Source organism: Vitis vinifera, chromosome 1, assembly GCF_030704535.1.
Source record: "Vitis vinifera cultivar Pinot Noir 40024 chromosome 1, ASM3070453v1".
NCBI classification, from domain to species: domain Eukaryota; kingdom Viridiplantae; phylum Streptophyta; class Magnoliopsida; order Vitales; family Vitaceae; genus Vitis; species Vitis vinifera.
This window is the reverse complement of record NC_081805.1, coordinates 7001695-7020960: the sequence shown is the minus strand read 5'-3', so window position 1 is coordinate 7020960 and position 19266 is coordinate 7001695. Positions and strand designations below refer to the sequence as shown.

The following is a 19266-nucleotide window of genomic DNA, read 5'->3' as shown; positions in this document are numbered from 1 at the left end:
ACACAGCGCATAGATGTTGTGCCACGTATCTAATGGGCTCTGTTATGGGGCCCTTGGCCCGTTTTGATTGATTTTTAATCGTATGTTTTACCTCATGGATTTTACAAGATGCTACTTCGGCCCGTCTCTAGGTCCAAGCCTGACCCACATGAGAATGTCTTTTATGTTATGGATTTTGATCCCACGTCTACTACACAACCAAACCATATCACTCATTCACTTAAAAATAAAAATATCAAATTTTATTAATTCGTGGGCTTAATGCCTACATTTGTATAACGTCAGCGTCAGGGCAGTTTTGGATCTGTTACAAGTTTTTTAAAATAATTTTTTAAACTAATTTAAATTTTTTTACTCTTTAAAATTCAGAATTTGCAACAAAATTAATTTTTTTCAAGATTTTTTTTTCTCCAAATTTAGATTACTTTTAAAAATATTCATCAAACTAGTCCTTCATTAACATATATTTATTATTTTTAAAATTTTTTTATGTTAAAACTATAATCACTTACCCTGATTTTAAGTTTAAGGTTAAACCATGGTCATTAATTATAGTTTTAAAAATTAAACTGTGACCTTAATTCTAAAGCTAACACTTTTTTTGTGAATATTTTCAAAACAAATCTACATTGAGATTTTTTTTCAAAAGGGTTTACTTTTATTACTCACTTACTAATATCTTTTTGTCAAGTGAATCCACTTTGCTCAAAATAGTCCGTCTTTTACTCATAGACCTTATTGTGTATATAATTGAACCTATAACTATGTTGTCTTGTAATGTACAAGAATTATTAGCTTTTTTGTCCTCTCATTTTGAAAAGAGCACCCTTCAATATTCCCAAGTCCACTTCTACCTTTGTATATGCACCTTTTTAGAATGAAAAGTATCAAAAGAAATCAATTCTTTTTCAACATTGGAATATATTCTACATCAATTAGTATCCTCCAAAATATCGTTAAGAATCTTAATTTGAATTGTACATATCCTAACAATCTTGTAAGTTGTATTATTTCTCATAATAACTTTCCTGTCATCAAATTGATGGGTGTCCACTCAAAGTTAAATGATAAGATTTTTCAAATTGATGAATGGTAGTTTTTCATTCATACTTTCATTCGTTCATGTACAGAGTATATATAGAGGGTAATCACCATTTTAAGAATGAGAAATGATGATATAATGAAAGAATAATATAAGGAAATAACAACTAATATCCTAATATCTGAACTTTCCTAATATCTCAATAAAACCTAATATCTAAACATTCCTAATATCCCAACACTGAATGACATAAGGAAAGAATGATATAAGGAAAGCATTCCTAATATCTCAACACTCCCCCTCAAGTTGGTGCATAGATGTCACACATGCCCAACTTGTCTAAAAATTTTGAGAATACTTGACTTGAGACAGCTTTGGTGAGGATATCGGCCAATTGATCTTCTGATCGAATCTTAGGCAATTCCACAGTCTTATCATCCAACTTTTCCTTAATGAAGAATCTATCCACCTCGACATGCTTTGTACGATCATGTTGTACTGGATTATGAGCAATGTCACATGCGGCTTTATTGTCACAAAACAATCGGATTGGTTGCCTAGATAGGTAACCTAAATCCTGTAAAAGGAGTCTTAACCATAATGCCTCACAAAGTCGTAAAACCATACCTCTAAATTCCGCTTCTGCACTTGAACGAGCGACGACATTCTACTTCTTACTTTTCCATGTCACAAGATTACCACCTACAAAGGTAAAGTAACCAGATGTAGATCGCCTATCATCCACTACACCGACCCAATCAGCATCAGTATATACTTCTATACTCTGATGATCAACATTTTTAGCGAACAAAATTCCATTCCCAGGACCATTCTTCAAATACCTCAAAATACGCATGACTGCATTCATATGTTGCTCTCCAGGATTATGCATGTATTGACTCACTACACTTAATGCATAAACAAGATCTGGTCTTGTATGAGCTAAGTACATTAATCTCCCCACAAGTCTCTGGTATCTTCCCTTATCGGTTGATACTTGATTAGACTCAACACACAATTTCAAACCTTCTTCTATTGGTGTATTAACAGGTTGACATCCCGACATTCCAGTCTCCTGTAAAAGATTTAAGGCATACTTTCTTTGAGACAGAAAAATTCCTTCACTTGATCGAGAAACTTCAATCCCAATAAAATATTTCAGATGACCTAGATCTTTCATTTCGAATTCTCTAGATAGATAATTTTGCAGAGTTTTTCTTTCTTCAGGATCATTTCCTGTAACTACCATGTCATCCACATATACGATGAGTGTCGTAATCTTACCATGTTGTTTTTTTAGGACCAAAGTGTGATCTGAATTACTTTGACGATAGCCAAAAGCTCTCATTGACTTTGTGAACCTTCCAAACCATGCTCTCGGGGATTGCTTTAACCCATACAATGACTTCTTCAATTTGCACACCTTCTGACATTGCTTTTCTAACACATGCATCCTGGTGGAAGATCCATATATACTTCTTCAGATAACTCACCATGCAGAAAGACATTTTTCACATCGAATTGTTGTAATGACCAATCTAGGTTTGTAGCTAAAGACAGTAATACTCGAACTGTGTTGATCTTAGCTACAGGTGCAAATGTCTCTGTGTAGTCAATTCCATAAGTTTGAGTGTACTCTTTTGCTACCAATCTTGCTTTAAATTGTTCAATACTACCATCTGCCTTATACTTCACAGTATAGATCCAACGACACCCAATTGGCTTCTTTCCTGGTGGACATTCTACGAGTTCCCATGTTTCATTCTTCTGCAATGATTTCATTTCTTCATTCATGGTTGCTTTCCACCTTGGATCAGCTAAGGCTTCCTGCACATTGTTAAGAATAGCTACAGTAGATAATTGATTTACAAATGACTTATTTGATTAAGACAAACGATGGTTAGACACATAGTTGCTCATGAGATATTTGACTTTGGTAGACAATTCAGGTTCATATGTGGGTTTATGAATACCTCTATTATGACGGTGTGGTAACTGTTTCATGAATGGGTCGGGTTCCAAATTAAGAACACCCTCAACAGACGACGATTGGTTTGGTATTTCAGTGAAGACATCTTCGGACCCAAATTGTTGACCACTCATATCCAACTCACTCGCTTCCTGGTTCACTAGTTCAGATTGTCTAGATTCCTCCTCCTCATAGATATGATAATCATAATCCAGAGTCTGAATTTCCTTATGGTACTCTCCTTGAAGTTCAGACTCGGATGAAAAATACATTGAATCTTCATGAAACACCACATCCATTGTAATAAACATTCGTCGAGTTGGAGGATGGTAACATCGATATCCCTTTTTGTGCAATGCATATCCAACAAATACACATTGCAATGCATGGGAAGTTAACTTGGTGCGTTGGTGTTTGTGTAGATGCACAAATGCCACGCAACCAAAAACACGAGGAGGTAGATTTGAGACGGTTGGGGCAACTATGACATATAAGAGCTTGAAAATGTGTTTCAAAGTTAATTGAGCTAGAAGGTATCCGATTGATCAAGTATGCGGCAGATGTGATTGCTTCTCCCCAATAAGATATCGGTATTTTTGCTGCTATCAAGGAAGCACGAACAACCTCTAACAAGTGTCGATTTTTCCGTTCAGCAACTCCATTTTGTTGTGGTGTATTGGAACAAGTAGTCTGATGAATGATGCCATGTCCTTCCAAATACTTTTGAAGATCAGAACTCTGATATTCTCCACCATTATCACTATGCAGAACCCGAACCTTTGCATTGTACCGAGTTTCAATCATTTTATGAAAATTTTGAAACAACAAGTTCACTTCATCTTTGGTCTTCATCAAGTATAACCATGTCATTCTGGTACAATCATCAATAAAAGTAACAAACCAACGCGAACCACTCAAAGTTGGGACTTTGGATGGGGCCCAAACATCAGAATGTATAACCATAAAAGGAAACGGACTTTTATTCAAAATTAATGGAAACGAAGCACGATGGCTTTTAGCCAATTCACAAATATCACAACGGAAACCAGAAATATCACTCTTTGCAAACAAACTAGGAAACAATTTTTTTAAATAACCAAAGGAAGCATGTCTCAAACATCGATGCCACAACCAAATTTCAGACTTTTTCTTCTCTCCCTTAGATCCATCTGCCATCAAGACTTGTCGCAACTTATTTGAATCCTTTGATTGCAAGTCCAAATAATAGAGTTTTCCCCTCTTAATATCACAACCAATCGTTTGTCTTGTTTGGATGTCCTTAAAAACACAAAGTTCAGGCCAAAAAATGACAATACAAAATAAGGCTGCAGTGATTTGAGAAACTAACAAAAGATTATAATGTAAGGATGAAACAATTAAAATAGAATTCAAATTCAAAGTATCAGTAAGAGTTAAGGATTCTTCCCCAATGACTGGTGTTGTGTTACCATTGGTTGTGGAAACAATTTTTTGTGAGGAAAGTCTAAGGGGTAAGACCTGTCTAGAATAAAAAGTCATATGATCTGTAGCACCAGAATCAATTATCCATGCACTATTAATAACAGGTGTAGAAGTATTTAAAAACTTACCACCATAATCTGTAGCGGCTACCAATGCAGAGACTTTCTCATCAACATTAGCCTCTGTTTTTATTTCGGCAAGAGCTGCAATCGAGGTTTTCTTGGAATCCTTCTTCCGTTGATCACGATTGTGATCCTACCAGTCTGGATATCCCACAATTTCAAAGCAACGACTCTTGGTATGACCAGTCTTATTGCAGTGAGTGCATTTGAAGGTTGACTTATCAATATTAGGGTCTGTCTTAGGATGGTTGGTCTTGGATTGGTCCTGCCAATTTTGGGTTGATTGTTGTCGGACTACCATAGCTGAGGTGTCAGGGTTGTCAGATTATGCTTTCATACTAGCATGACGTACTGCTTCTCGTCGAATCAGTGCATAGCATTTTTCCAAATCGGGAAGAGGATCTTTGCGTAGAATCTTTCCTCGAACTTGCTCAAAGTCACCACCCAATCTAGCAAGAAAGATGTGCACCCGTTGTCGTTCAATGGATTTCTGGTATGCTGCAATGTCCTCAGGGTCTTTCATGACTACCTTATCCCGATGATCCAATTCGCAAAAAATTTCAATTAATTCTCCATAATATTCAGAAAGAGACCTGCCGTTTTGTTTGGCAGTGAAGGCTTTTTGATTCAAAGTGAAAACTTGTAATTCATCACTTCCATCATAGAAGACCTTTGATAATGCACTCCAAATTTCTTGAGCAGTGGGTAAGCGTAAGTAACGCTTCATAATTTCTGGACTCATGGACATTAATAACCATTTCTTTACCTTTTGATTCTCAGCATACCATTTTTCATATTCATTTTCTGACTCTTTTGGTAGATTTGTCTTACCTCGAATGTAGGAAAGTTTTTCCAATTTGGCAATATGCATCTCCACGAGTTGTGACCAAACGTCATAGTTTCATTCAGTCAAAATAATTCCTGGATTGAAAGTACCTTCAGATTGAAAAACAATAGTATTTTTTTCACTCATTTTTTTTTCTCTCGCAAAGGAGGGACGATGGTTGGCCTTACCGACAAAATATCCAGGATTTCAGTTCCATGACTCTGATACCATCAATGTTTTAAAAACCGGACCGGTCATTGAACCGGAAAAGTTACCGGTTCACGGTTCACTGGTCGGACCGCCAGTCGAACCGCTATCGAACCGCTATCGAACCGGTGACGTCATAAATATATATTTTATTATTTTATATAATATAAAAAATTAACAAATTAATAAATTATATGTAAATTTTGACAGCATCTACTTTGTTTATTGAGTAACTTGAGTTTTGTCACAAAATTTTTTACCTGTAGAAGTCATCAATTATCATATATGATATTTATAACACAATATAAGATGTTATACATTCATAATGTCAATAAACTCAATATTTATCAAATAATCAAACCATTACTATCCTATAATAACCAAATTATCAAAGAGTTGTTAACTTAACACATTGTCCATACCAAATAATACAAATGTCAACCATAGGTCCACAACACTTAAATAATTACTCAAAATAAAAACATAACATGTCAATGTTTGAATATTCATGAAGATTTTTGCATACTAATAAATATAAAATTCATGTCTTCATTCATTTGGGAAATTGGAATATGGAGATTGAAAATGAGCATTTGGAAAACCAAAATTCTCCACATCAAGCCCTTCTCTAGCCATGTCACCACCATCCTCATCATCTACAAAAATATTGAATATATATCAACAAGAAATCATTTTTGAAGAAAAAATATAATTGTTGAATTTTTATAAGTTTAAATATTTTACTAACCAATGTGAGAACTTGAACCTTCCACTTCATTTATTGGAATTGACCCTTCTTCATATAGAAGATTTTCCAATTCTTCAACATCTAGCTCTGCTGGCTGATCGTCATCAACTACCCAAAAATCGGTCTCATCAATGCATGCATAGTCAATGGGATCATAGATTCTTTTCTTGTTATAAAACCTAAAAAAGAAAAACATATAATTATTCATAATTGTGAATAGAAGAATTTGAATTCAAAACAACTAAGAAAGCATTTATAATTTTATACCGATTTTTTAGCCGCAAATTGTAATGAACGTATACAAGATCATTAAGCCTTTGATGTTCCAATCTATTCCTTCTTTTGGTATGTATACGTTCAAAGACACTCCAATTCCTCTCACATCCAGAAGACGATGCGGTTTGGCTCAATATTTGAATGGCCAACTTTTGTAAATGTGGTGCACTATATCCATGTAGCCTCCACCATTCATCTAGTTACCATTTCACATTAAAAATAAGAAAAAAATAAAACACATTAGCAAGTTTAAAATATTAAATAGTAAGTAGGTAACTAATAAAAAAGAACAAACACACTAATAAATGAAAATAATATTTTACCAGGTTGAAGTACTTCACGTGAAGAATAAGCAAGGTCTCTCCCAAAACTTCCCAATCGATCACGAAATAACCTCATTTCATTCATTGTTTCAATCTTGCCTTTCAAAACTTTTTGATCAATAACATCCATAACACCTCCAATAACATTTGGCTTATTACAAAAGTTTTCCTGATCATATTGGAAACATGGATTCAACCAATAAGCTGCTGAATGAATGCTTTTCTTTAGTTGTTGATCCCAACGTTGCTTTATGATCTCTGTATAAGGCTTGTATAGTCTTTCGCTGTAGTTAAACAATTTCTTAATGCCCAAACGAACCCTATACATGCCTTCATACACATATCCCATCGAAGGCCTCTCATCACAATCAACAATACGCAATAAACGCATTAGTGGAGACATAAGATTCACAACAATCAAACAATCATTCCAAAATCTATTATCCAAGATGATGGAAACTGCAACTTGGCTTTTATAATCCTTTGAATATCTAGAGTCCACAAAGAACTTACTAGTCACCAAAGCTTGCAAATCATGTTTGTGATCATGAAGACTCTTGAGTGCAATGAAAGTAGTAGCAAAGCGAGTTGCACCAGGTCGCAGAATCTTTGTCCATCCTTCCCTTTTTCTCAACCAACTTAACAAAGCAACATGATTATACACAAAAATTGTCACCTTTGATGCACGTCTTACAAGTTCAGCAACATGGTCCATCTTACCAATATCCTTAAAGATCAAATTAAGACAATGAGCTGCACAAGGTGACCAATTAATGTGTTTATGCTTCTGAGAAATCAATCTCCCCGCGGCCACATAATTTGCTGCATTATCAGTCACTACATGAACTACATTGAGTGGACCCACCCATTCAATCACCTCATCAAATAACTGAAACAAATTAGTTGCATCCTTGACAATGTCCGAAACATCAACAGATTTCACAAACGATATTCCTTCAGGACAATATACAAGGAAGTTGATGAGTGTTCTTTGTCTGTTATCTGTCCAACCATCACCCATTATTGTACACCCAACTTTTGCCCAAATTGCACGATAAGAGTCCACAAGTAACTGAACTTCCTTCTTAGCATCCTTTAAAAGATTAATCCGCAACTGATAGTAATTTGGACCCTTATATCCAGGACCAATTGCAGATATAGCATCCAACATTGGCTTGAAGTAGAAGGAATTCACAGCATTAGTAGGAATGCATGCATCATAAAAGAATCTCCCAACCGCCATATCCGCTCTCCAAGTAGCTTCTTTCCCAGCTAGCACACTCCTCATGGAAGGTTGAGCTCCTTGTGTATTTCTTGGTGCAAAATACTTATCCACTGTTGATTTTTTCCTTTTTCCACTACTAGCTGCCATAGGACTTTGCATTTCTTGAACCTCTTCTTCACCTTTTGCCATATCCCCTTCAAATTGTGACACATTAGGACCATAAGGATTTCTATATTCATCTGCTTCTTTGGTTGCTTTCTTAGCATTCACAAACTCTTGCAAAGAATTTTCCATGCGAAATCTGACATCAGGTGGAACCGATTTACATGGACCAATATCTCCTTTCACTCCAGCAAGATGTAGTTTCATTCTATGAATACCTCCACCTTTTGTAATCTTTTTACAATACAAACAAATAAGAGCTCTCCTTCCATTTCCATATCTTTCTTCAGAAACATGCTCCCATGCAGGATCGGTCTTACTTCTACTTGATTGAGAATGGGTAGTTGAATCTTGACCAGAGGATGGAGTCAAGTTTGATGCCATTTTTTTATTTCCCTATCAAATTAAAAACAAAAATCCCACATCAATTTAGAGAATGAAGGTCATCAACAATTTAATGATTTATAATCAAGTCATCAACAATTTACAATCACATATCACATATTAATGATAGTAAAAAATACACTTTTTCACCTATGATTCCTTAGATAATCAAACATCAAATCATTATCATATTTTAGGCACATGAATCTATAATTGAGTTGCAATCTAATATCATAATGCACAAATTGTTGTATAATGGAAACAAACCGAGAATTCTTGAACTACATGTGCATGTGTGTATTTTTTATTTTTTTATTAATTGGGGAAAGAATTCAAAGCTAGTGGGCTTGTGGTGATTTTGAATCTTGATAGATGCATTTTTTAACTTGTGTGTTTTTATTAGTATCATTTTTTGTAAAAGAAAAATAACATTTTGATAAAAAAAAAAAAGATGAATATTTAGATATAAATTAGAAAAATATTTTTGATAATACTAATTAATAAAAAATTCTTTTAGAAGAAATTGTCAAAATTCATTAACAGCATGTCAAAATTCATAAGGTGGTCCATAAATTGTTTAATTTTAATATCCATCATTCCATCAATACAATTAATAATTTGAATTTCTCAAAGTTCTCTAACTAAATAAAAAAAAATTCCTATCATTCCATCAATACAATTAATAATTTGAATTTCTCAAAGTTCTCTAACTAAAAAATAAAAAATTCCTCAAAGTGATTATCAAAAATTCCTCAAAGTGATTATCAGAAAATATAAATCAATTACAAACCATATAAAATATTAAAATCCCCCAAATTCCAAACCATTATAATATTAAAATCCCTTGTATAATGGAAAGTGCACTGTTGGAAGTTGGAACTCGGAAACAAACCGAGAATGACGAGGAGCAGGTGGGCTGTCGGCGGGCTGCTGTGGGCGTCGCGAGGCTCCGGCGGTGCTGCTGTGGCCCTGTCGGCGTCGTGAGCTGCAGCGGGGCTGCTGTGGGGGTCGCGGCTGCCGTCGCGGTTGCCGTGGGCGTCGTGAGGCTCCGGTGGTGCTGCTGTGGCCCTGTCGACGTCGTGAGCTGCAGCGGGGCTGCTGTGGGGGTCGCGGCTGCCGTCGCGGTTGCCGTGGGCGTCGCGGCTGCCGGGGAACTCTTCTTGTTGTGGGTGTCGCAGCTGACGGCGGGCTGAGGAGGAAGGGTTGGAGGCTGCTGGGTTAAATTTTGCTTATATAATCACCAAAAAACGACGTCGTTTAATGCTTTAAAAAAAAAAAAAATTAAATTCATTGAACCGGCTGGTTCCCTCGGAACCGGCCGGTTCGTCCGGTTCACCGGTTGGACCGCCGGTTCAGGCGGTCCAATCCCGGTTTGGTCTTCTTCCGGTCTAGTGACTGGACCGAACCGGAACCGTGACCGGTCGACGGTCCAACATGTCGGATCGGCCGGTCCGGTCCGGTTTTTAAAACCATGGATACCATATTCAAATTGATGAATGATAGTTTTTTATTCATACTTTCATTCGTTCATGTATAGAGTATATATAGAGGGTAATCACCATTCTAAGAATGAGAAAAGATGATACAAGAAAAGAATAATATAAGGAAATAACAACTAATATCTTAATATCTCAACTTTCCTAATATCTCAATATTCTTAATATCTAAACATTCCTAATATCCCAACACTGAATGACATAAGGAAAGAATGATATAAGGAAAACATTCCTAATATCTCAACAAAAATTACCCTAAATAAAGGATTCGTTCATTATTTGAGTCACTTACAAAAACTACAAAGTGATATAACATTAAATTTCCTTGGCCGCTACAATATCATAAAAGAACAATTTTCTCTTTTGCCTTTCTTTTACATTCTAGACCATTCCTCTCATTACGGTCTTTCTTGTTGTAATTGAAATGCTTGGTTTTTCCTTGAAGTTTGGTATAGATCTCGACTTATCTTGCTTAAGGTTTTTTTTTTTCCTATTTACCTTCTAGCCAATTAATATTTATGTGAGGTTTTTTTTTTTTTTTTCTATTCTTAGACATTCAATTCTTGAAGTCCCTTGTATTTAATTATATCCCCATCTCCTTTATGGAATGAGTATTTCTATCATATATTACGGTATTCACAAGGTTCTTATAAAAACTTGGAAGGGAACACATCAAAATTTTTACTTATCTTTACCAATAATTTTGACATAATATTTCTTATGTCTATAATGGTTCTATCAAACTCATCAAAGTAGTCTTTAGTGGATATATCTTCTTTCGTTTAGATAGAAAATAATTACCCATTTAAATAGAAGACATTCATAAGAAACTTTACAATACATAGACTTTTTAACTTGAACCATAAACAATTGTATCATCTTTTGCAACCTTACAAAGTACCTTATTATCGAAGTATAGCATACCAAAACCATGTGCTTTCTATACAATGCATGTTTTCTCTTTAGAACTTCTAAACTTTTCAATGCTTTAGACAATCTTTGTGGATTAGGCTCACTCGTCTTTATGGGTGGCTCGAGAGGCGGACTTCCTATGAATTGGATGGTTTCTACTAGCAGGTGATTGGACTCCATGATCTGAAAGATGTAAAGGAAGATTTCATCGATGTGCTGCTGCAAACAGAAAGGGATGTGCGGTTCAGCTAAATAAAGATCATATTAAAGCAACCCTCATGGTGAGCCGCAAACAAGCTCCTTAGTCCTAAATGAAAAGTGACATCAATCATTGCTTTTGCAAATAAAGGTAAGAAATAGTTACCCTTTGATTTTTTGAAAGTTGCGTTATCGCATATATATGGAAAAGCAAGTTGAGGGAAAAATGTGAAAGCTTTTAGAGGTCATGGATGCATTGCAGCTTGAATATTTTTAATTAGGGGCCCATTAGCCCCTATTCGTGGGAGTGTTACTGCAATATTGAGTGGCATGATGCTTGTGTTGCTAAGATTCTAGTGAAATCTTGGGCCCCAGTTGGCTTTGGTGCGTGACATAACCACTGAAAACAACAAAATGCTGGTTGGTTTATATGGATGAAGTAAAATGAAGCACGACATTTGAAATGGGGCCACTAAAAGAGAACTCTATATTAGGTAAGTGTTAGGAGTGTCGTCCACGTCTCATAGAGCGATGATATATGTGTATCCTAAGTACATCCCACCCAAGATTCATAGAGCGAGCAAGCTCCAATGGAGCTCTATTCCCCATCAATGTGGCTTCATCTGCTTCTGCTACTTCTCCCTCTAATGTTTCTCATAAAACGGAAAATAGAGTTGACGGGGCAAAAGAAGCCGCTGCCTCCTGGCCCTACTAAGCTTCCCATTATAGGTAATTTGCACCAACTTGGTGCGTTGCCTCACTACTCTTTATGGCAACTATCTAAGAAATATGGCTCCATCATGCTCCTTCAGCTCGGTGTCCCTACCGTCGTAGTCTCCTCTGCGGAAGCTGCAAGGGAATTCTTGAAAACTCATGATATTGATTGTTGCAGTCGACCTCCCTTAGTTGGACTTGGAAAATTCTCATACAATCACCGAGACATATCTTTTGCGCCATACGGCGACTACTGGAGGGAGGTACGCAAGATCTGTGTTCTCGAGGTGTTTAGCACAAAAAGGGTGCAGTCGTTTCAGTTCATCAGAGAAGAGGAGGTCGCTTTGCTGATTGATTCAATTGTGCAATCGTCTTCTTCTGGAAGTCCTATTGATCTTACCGAGAGGCTAATGTCTCTCACAGCAAATATAATTTGTAGGATTGCATTCGGAAAGAGTTTTCAAGCGAGTGAGTTTGGTGACGGAAGATTTCAAGAAGTGGTTCATGAAGCCATGGCTTTGTTGGGCGGGCTCACTGCAGCCGATTTCTTTCCGTACGTGGGTCGGATTGTGGATAGACTCACTGGTCTTCATGGAAGGCTTGAGAGGAGTTTCCATGAAATGGACGGCTTCTACCAACAGGTGATCGAAGACCATCTCAACCCAGGAAGGGTGAAAGAGGAGCATGAAGACATCATCGACGTGCTGCTGAGAATAGAGAGGGAACAATCTGAATCCAGTGCCCTACAGTTTACTAAAGATAACGCGAAAGCAATCGTTATGGTAAGTCACCAACCTACTCCTTTTTTCCGTCTCATTTTTTTCTTTTTTCTTTTTTGAGTTTCTCCCCATTTTGAAAGCTTAATAATAGCTCAATGTAACCCCTTTTTATTCGTTGAAACAGGCCGAGTCCACCTCCCTCTGCCTCCCTCCCTTTTTATCATTAAAGCCCAGTTCCCCACCCTCAATTTATATCATTAAAGGGGCTGGGACCTTAAACTCGTTAAATGAGTTAAGAGACCACCCCACTACATCCGACTTGTTCCTTCATGTGGCAAACAAAAAAAATATATTCTTTACTAAAAAAATTTATAATATTAAATAAAACATATAATATTTTCTAAAATTATAAAATTAATTAAAATTAAATAAATAATTTTTCTTTCATTTTTAATATATTCACATTTAAATATTATATATATAATTTTTTATAATTATTTTTAATTTTAATAATATGTAATAATATATTTATAATGTTACCCGTTACATCGTGGTTTACCTACTGGTTTGACCGGTAATTTATGAACCAATATTTTTTTTTATTTAAAGACTTGGTTTGATTATGAAAGCATTGAAAGAGAGAGACGGAGGAGGAGGAAGGCGCAAAATTACGTAGAATGCCTTGGAGCTATCTACAAAAGGGGCAATCGATAATCATTTAATTTGACTTTGCGTCTTGGGTTCTTTGAGCCAAGAATGGCATAATGCTTAGCTTGGTATACTTGGAACTAAAGCGTTCTTTTGCTTACTTTTAACATGTGCCTCAGGATTTATTCTTGGCTGGAGTGGACACTGGTGCAATCACCGTATCTTGGGCAATGACCGAGCTTGCTAGGAACCCAAGAATAATGAAAAAAGCCCAGGCTGAAGTTAGAAACTCCATTGGAAATAAAGGAAAAGTCACGGAGGGTGATGTCGATCAGCTTCACTACCTCAAGATGGTGGTCAAAGAAACTTTGAGACTGCATCCTCCCGCCCCACTTCTACTTCCAAGAGAAACCATGTCACATTTTGAGATAAACGGATACCACTTTTACCCGAAAACCCAAGTCCACGTAAACGTTTGGGCAATTGGGCGAGACCCCAACCTCTGGAAGAACCCAGAGGAGTTTTTGCCCGAGAGGTTTATGGACAACTCTGTAGATTTTAGAGGACAACATTTTGAGCTACTGCCTTTCGGAGCGGGAAGAAGAATTTGCCCGGGTATGTATATGGCGATTGCAACAGTGGAGCTCGCACTTGCTAATCTTTTATATCGTTTCAATTGGAACTTGCCGAATGGGATGAAGGAGACAGATATTAGCATGGAAGAAGCAGCAGGCCTTACTGTCCGTAAGAAGTTTGCTCTTAACCTTGTGCCAATTCTCCATCACTGTTAACAAGAAAAGAAAAGTAGAAAAATAAAAAGAAGTTTAAATTTATTTATTTTTACATACTTATTTAATTTATTTCTCCCCTTTTCTCTCCCATATAAAAAGAATAAAAATATTAAAATGTTTGCACTATCTGTGGCCAAATTGAAATTGATGAAAATCGTTGCAGATAGGAAAAGGACCTGGTAGAAAGAAAAGGAGATGTCACGTGGTGCAATGCTGCAATAGGAGAAGGCAAGAAAATAGGACCCATGACTTAAACCGACCGGTCAACTTAGAATGGTAGGGGGATTTTTGACAAGAGTACCGTAATTTTAAAAAATAATTTTTAAATTACCATAATAAAAAAAATAATTTCAAATCTATGATAGATTTTGTTAGGTAGGAGGGAGAGATATATATTTTTTTAAATAGTCTCTTCAAATTTATGACCCTTTTTTTTTTTAAAAAAAAAAATCTCTTTCCAAATTACTAAGAATGAGAAATTTCATTTTGAAGAAAAGAGCACGATTTCCAAAAAATAATTTAAATTAAACAATTGGAGATTGTCTGTTCAAGAGATAATTTAAAAAATAAAAAAAATAAAATTTAATATATATTATAATACAATTAATTATTTATATATTATAAAAAAATTAATATAATTTAATATAAAAATATATTATAAATCTATTTTACAATCATATGACTCCCTTACTACTTAGATGCCCTAATGAACCAATCGAGAACAAAGAGACAAAAGAGAGGATGATTTTAGGTGGGGGAAAAATTCAAACCTCATAAATAAGCTTTGCACAATCCGGGGAAAAAAAAAACATTGCTTCTAACAGGAATAAACACAAATATATGAATTGCATCAGTAGACTGCTCCTGAATGCTTCTTCTCAGAGAGTGGTTAATGGAAACAGTCACACTTGGAACTGACGGGCGTCCACATCCACATCCACATAAAACCTTAAAGATTAGGGAAGAACTTTCTTCCAGTCATCAAGATCCGACAATTTGCCGGTGAGAGCAATGGAGCTATCCTCCTTCCTGTTTCCGAGATTCAAAACAAAGACTGATCACCAAAGACCTTATGCATTGCCTTCAATGATTCCTCCATTACCACCTTCCCATCTCTCCTTGAATCCTTTGCCTCAACACAACTCCCTCCAACATTAACCATAATCCTCCCATCCTTCCTCAACCTCTTCATCAACTTCTTCCAAGTCCCTGGATCCTGAAGCTCTGGTATCAAACTACCCTTACAAAACAAATCAACCAAAATCCTCGAAACCCATTCCTAACACTTGCATTCAACGTATTACCAATGTAGACGAAAAGCCTAGTTGGGTGCTCTTTTTCAAGCTTGGAAAGGCCAAAATACTCTCTTCTCACTTTTGTGCTGCCCACTTGGGGTTTTTTTAATCACTTTTTGTGTGGAAATCGTGTTTTGAAGAGACAAAATCTTGTTTGTTTTTTTCCTTTTTTTTTTTTTTGTGAGAATTATATATATATATATTTGGAAATCGTGCCTCTTAATGATACAATTTCTCACTTGTTTTAATTTTTTTATTATTATTTTTTTAAATCGTCTCTTTAAAAGAGGATGTCTCACTTTTTTAAAAAACCATTTCTCAAGATACGATTTACTTATTTTTTGAAGAGACTATTTTTCATTTACAAATTATTTTCTCTTTTCTATTTGAACAAAATTACCATAAATTTGGAATTATTTTTTCTACTACGGTAATTTAGGAATAATTTTTTAAAACTGTCATACTTTTATCAAAAATCCCATTTAGTGGGTGTCTGTGTTACGAGTTACAACTTATAAGTAATTAAATACATTAAATATAATTGATAAAATAACTTAAAATAAAAAATAATTTTAAATAATAAATAAAAACAATTAATTATTATTAAGTTTACATCTTTATTATTATTTTTTTATTATGATTTATCTTAATTATCTCTATGATTTTTTTCGTTACTCCACAACCTTTATTATTATTTGACTTTCTTTACCCTAATTATAATTTATGAGGATAAATATGTTAATTTGATGATTTAAAATAAATTTTAAAATAATTTTATCAAAAAATTTTAATATTTAAAATGAAAATTAAATAATAAGTTTTAATTTAACAACTTAAATATAATTTAATTTTAGTTTCATCAAATGCTCTTTTTAGAGTAAAATTTGTCATATGTTAAAGGTGATTATTGTTTATTTATTTGTTATTATTATTATTTAAAATTAAATTATATTTATCACTTTTTAGTTATCATAGGAAGTGACTTATTGCTTTTTATTAATTATTTTAGATTAATGGATTTATTACTTTTTTTAATTGTTAAATTAACTTTGGTCTTTGAAATTTGAATTTATGGATTATTATTTATGTTAAATTAGAAACTAACACATATATTTTATGATTTTGAGTTATTTAGGGTTTTTTGGGTATATGTTTTCAAAAATAGTTTTATGTTCTTGAGAACACACTTGGTAATTAGAAATTTGTTTTTATTTTTTATTTTTTATTGTGTTTTTAAATAATATTTTTTAATTGTTTTCAATTTTTTTTTAAATAATTATATAAATATGTAGAATGATTAAAAATAAAATATTAAATATAAAAATTATTTTAAAAACATATTTAAATTAAAAAAAAACATATTTTAAAATTTATTTTAGATATTTAAACAAATTTTTACTTTATAAAACATCAAAGAATAGTTGTTAAAAATTGTTTTCTAGAACTGTTTTTAAAAATAATTACGAAATAGATTAGTTTTAACATTTTTTTTGATAATATGATTTACATGATATAAATTTTAAAATAATTACTTTCTTGGTATGATGCGAAAACCTATAAGAACCCATAGAGACCCGAGTTGCCCATGGACTTGATGTTGGGTTGGTAGAGCCCAATGTTCAAACTGGAGTCCTACCCATCTCGTTAGGAAATAATTATTACAACAAAACTTATCGTTAAAGCAATAATATCCAAATGTAGCATCAACTTGTACAACATAATTTTGTTGGCTTTCTTCTTCTAGATTTTTACTCAGCTTATATGATATAGGAAATGTATTCAAAACACCAAGAAAAACAATTGTTATCTAGAAAATCTCATTGACTTATCTTACTTCCATTTAGACAAAACCAAACACAGCTGTATATACCAAATCTAGCTATCTCCATGTCTCTTAAACAACTAGGTCCATTGTAGGAGAAGAAGAGCAAACACCATCTCATTTCTGTTTATAATTTAGAGATGAAGGCCAACATCTACCGTACTTGAATAGCTGGCATTCAGGTGGACAAGAACTACAACACTTTTCTCAATTACATGTATGCTCTATCTTCCAGTCTTACTCTATTGTCTGGATTTGCATTACCTGCCTTGATTAATTGCCTCCTATTTATTCTAGTGATCAAGAAACAGGTTTGGTGTATGTGGAGACAATATACAACTGCCCCACCTCCTATGAGAGGTGGGTGAATATGTTGTTTATCATTAGACTATGTAGAAAGATAAATTTTTTGTTTCCAAGGATATGCATATGAGGCCCATTAGGTCCCTTTTGCCTCTACATCACTTATTTCGTAATTGATTTTTGAATCATTTCCCCTTTTTTCTTTTGGCCTGTGTTTCCTAGCGGAAAACACTTGTTTCTACTTAGCAGGTTCTGTTTCTATTTTTGTTTAGTAGTTTACATATAGTTTCTCATTGCTTACTTCGGCATGATCACCAAGTAATCGTTCAAATTGCATAGAATTTTTCAATTTGTGAAATATTTGCAAATAACATTTTATGGATGATTTTCTATTTCTTTATTTATTAATTATCATCACGATTTATTCATTTATTTTAATTTTCTTGGAGCCTAAATATGAAAAATATTTTAATCTTAAATCAAATGGTTATTTGATAGTCCCATGAGCCTGCCTTCTTGACCATTATCTGAATTTTTCAGAGATGCATCATAGATATCTTGGGGCAGTAGCACTTGGTGTTAAATTTATTTATGGTCTTGTCATTTTGTTGCTCTCCAGTGTCAAACTTTCTCCTCTTCCAGAATTTTGTTGTCACTTCAAACAATCAATATGATTCATTTATACATTAATCAATTGAAGGGATTTGGATCCTTTCCTGTTAAATATCTACTTGTGTATGTGAGTTTTGATTCCAGGATCAGTTTCAGCCTTGTCAAGAGCAAAAGTAAAAGCTGAAGCTGAAGATATCATGTTGTTCCTTTCATCTTTTGCTTTGACTATAAATACTGAAAGGGCTTAAAATAATAGACTTTAATTCCAAAGTTACCAATAATCCCCTGAACTGTGAAACCGTTTTCGATGAGATTCGCTGAATGATCAAATTCCATCAGGTGATCACCACGAGTCATACGTAGAAACACAAATGAAAAGGCAGAATGATCCATTTCCGTTTCTTTTTGTCTTGTTTGAAGGAAACATTGGTGAGTCCCTTACTTCGCAGACTGAACCTTGGTGTTGTCTGAAGATCAGATCAGCGGGACACCGAACTGAAAGAGGAAAGGACATGGTGGTGAGAAACCTCAAGAATGCCTTCTAGCATTAGAGTGATGGCTCATCCTGCACACACCAAAAACCATTTGTGAGTGCATCTCAGGCTGGTGAGAAATGGCAAGTGCCTACCTTGCAATTGATGCTCACAAGTGCTCGCTTACTACTTTTTGCCAGTGGTTCAGCAAAACAGCTCATCAAAGTCTTTTGCATTTTCTATTTTCAATTAACGTTGAAAGTATTGGCAATTGTGTGTGTGTAAATGTGTTCGGATATTGGTTTTCCTCTTGAAAATATTTTAATTGATAAATAGGAAAAGGCATTGAAAAAAATAAATAAATAAAAATAAAGATCTATAGTAGTGAATAAATTATGTCCACATAAATTAGCTATAGTAGGGGCCAAGAAAAGTGCATCCTATGAGCCTTATGGTAGCAGCCAAGAGAAAACTGCAACCCTGTATAGCCTATTAATAATTTTTAACTTCTTCTACTGGCAGTTTTATATAAGTGGCT

At 34.5% G+C, this 19266-nt stretch overlaps 3 protein-coding genes across 3 annotated transcripts; 1 reads left to right on the top strand and 2 right to left on the bottom strand.

The window, feature by feature from the left end:
* Window positions 1-6370: 6370 nt before the first annotated feature.
* Window positions 6371-7281, bottom strand: LOC132254252 (uncharacterized). Its single transcript, XM_059739477.1, has 3 exons — window positions 6975-7281; window positions 6643-6847; window positions 6371-6554 (listed from the first exon to the last, which is right to left on the bottom strand). Exons 1-3 carry the CDS (start codon window positions 7102-7104, stop codon window positions 6371-6373), a joined length of 519 nt encoding a protein of 172 aa, XP_059595460.1. The 5' UTR covers window positions 7105-7281.
* LOC104879551 (uncharacterized) lies at window positions 7130-8745 on the bottom strand. The gene is made up of 2 exons (XM_059736302.1): window positions 7218-8745; window positions 7130-7143 (listed from the first exon to the last, which is right to left on the bottom strand). Exons 1-2 carry the CDS (start codon window positions 8743-8745, stop codon window positions 7130-7132), a joined length of 1542 nt encoding a protein of 513 aa, XP_059592285.1.
* A 3131-nt stretch (window positions 8746-11876) lies between these two features.
* Window positions 11877-14277, top strand: LOC100245779 (cytochrome P450 71B34-like). The gene is made up of 2 exons (XM_002285436.5): window positions 11877-12847; window positions 13612-14277. Exons 1-2 carry the CDS (start codon window positions 11942-11944, stop codon window positions 14221-14223), a joined length of 1518 nt encoding a protein of 505 aa, XP_002285472.2. The 5' UTR covers window positions 11877-11941; the 3' UTR covers window positions 14224-14277.
* The last annotated feature ends 4989 nt before the right edge of the window (window positions 14278-19266 follow it).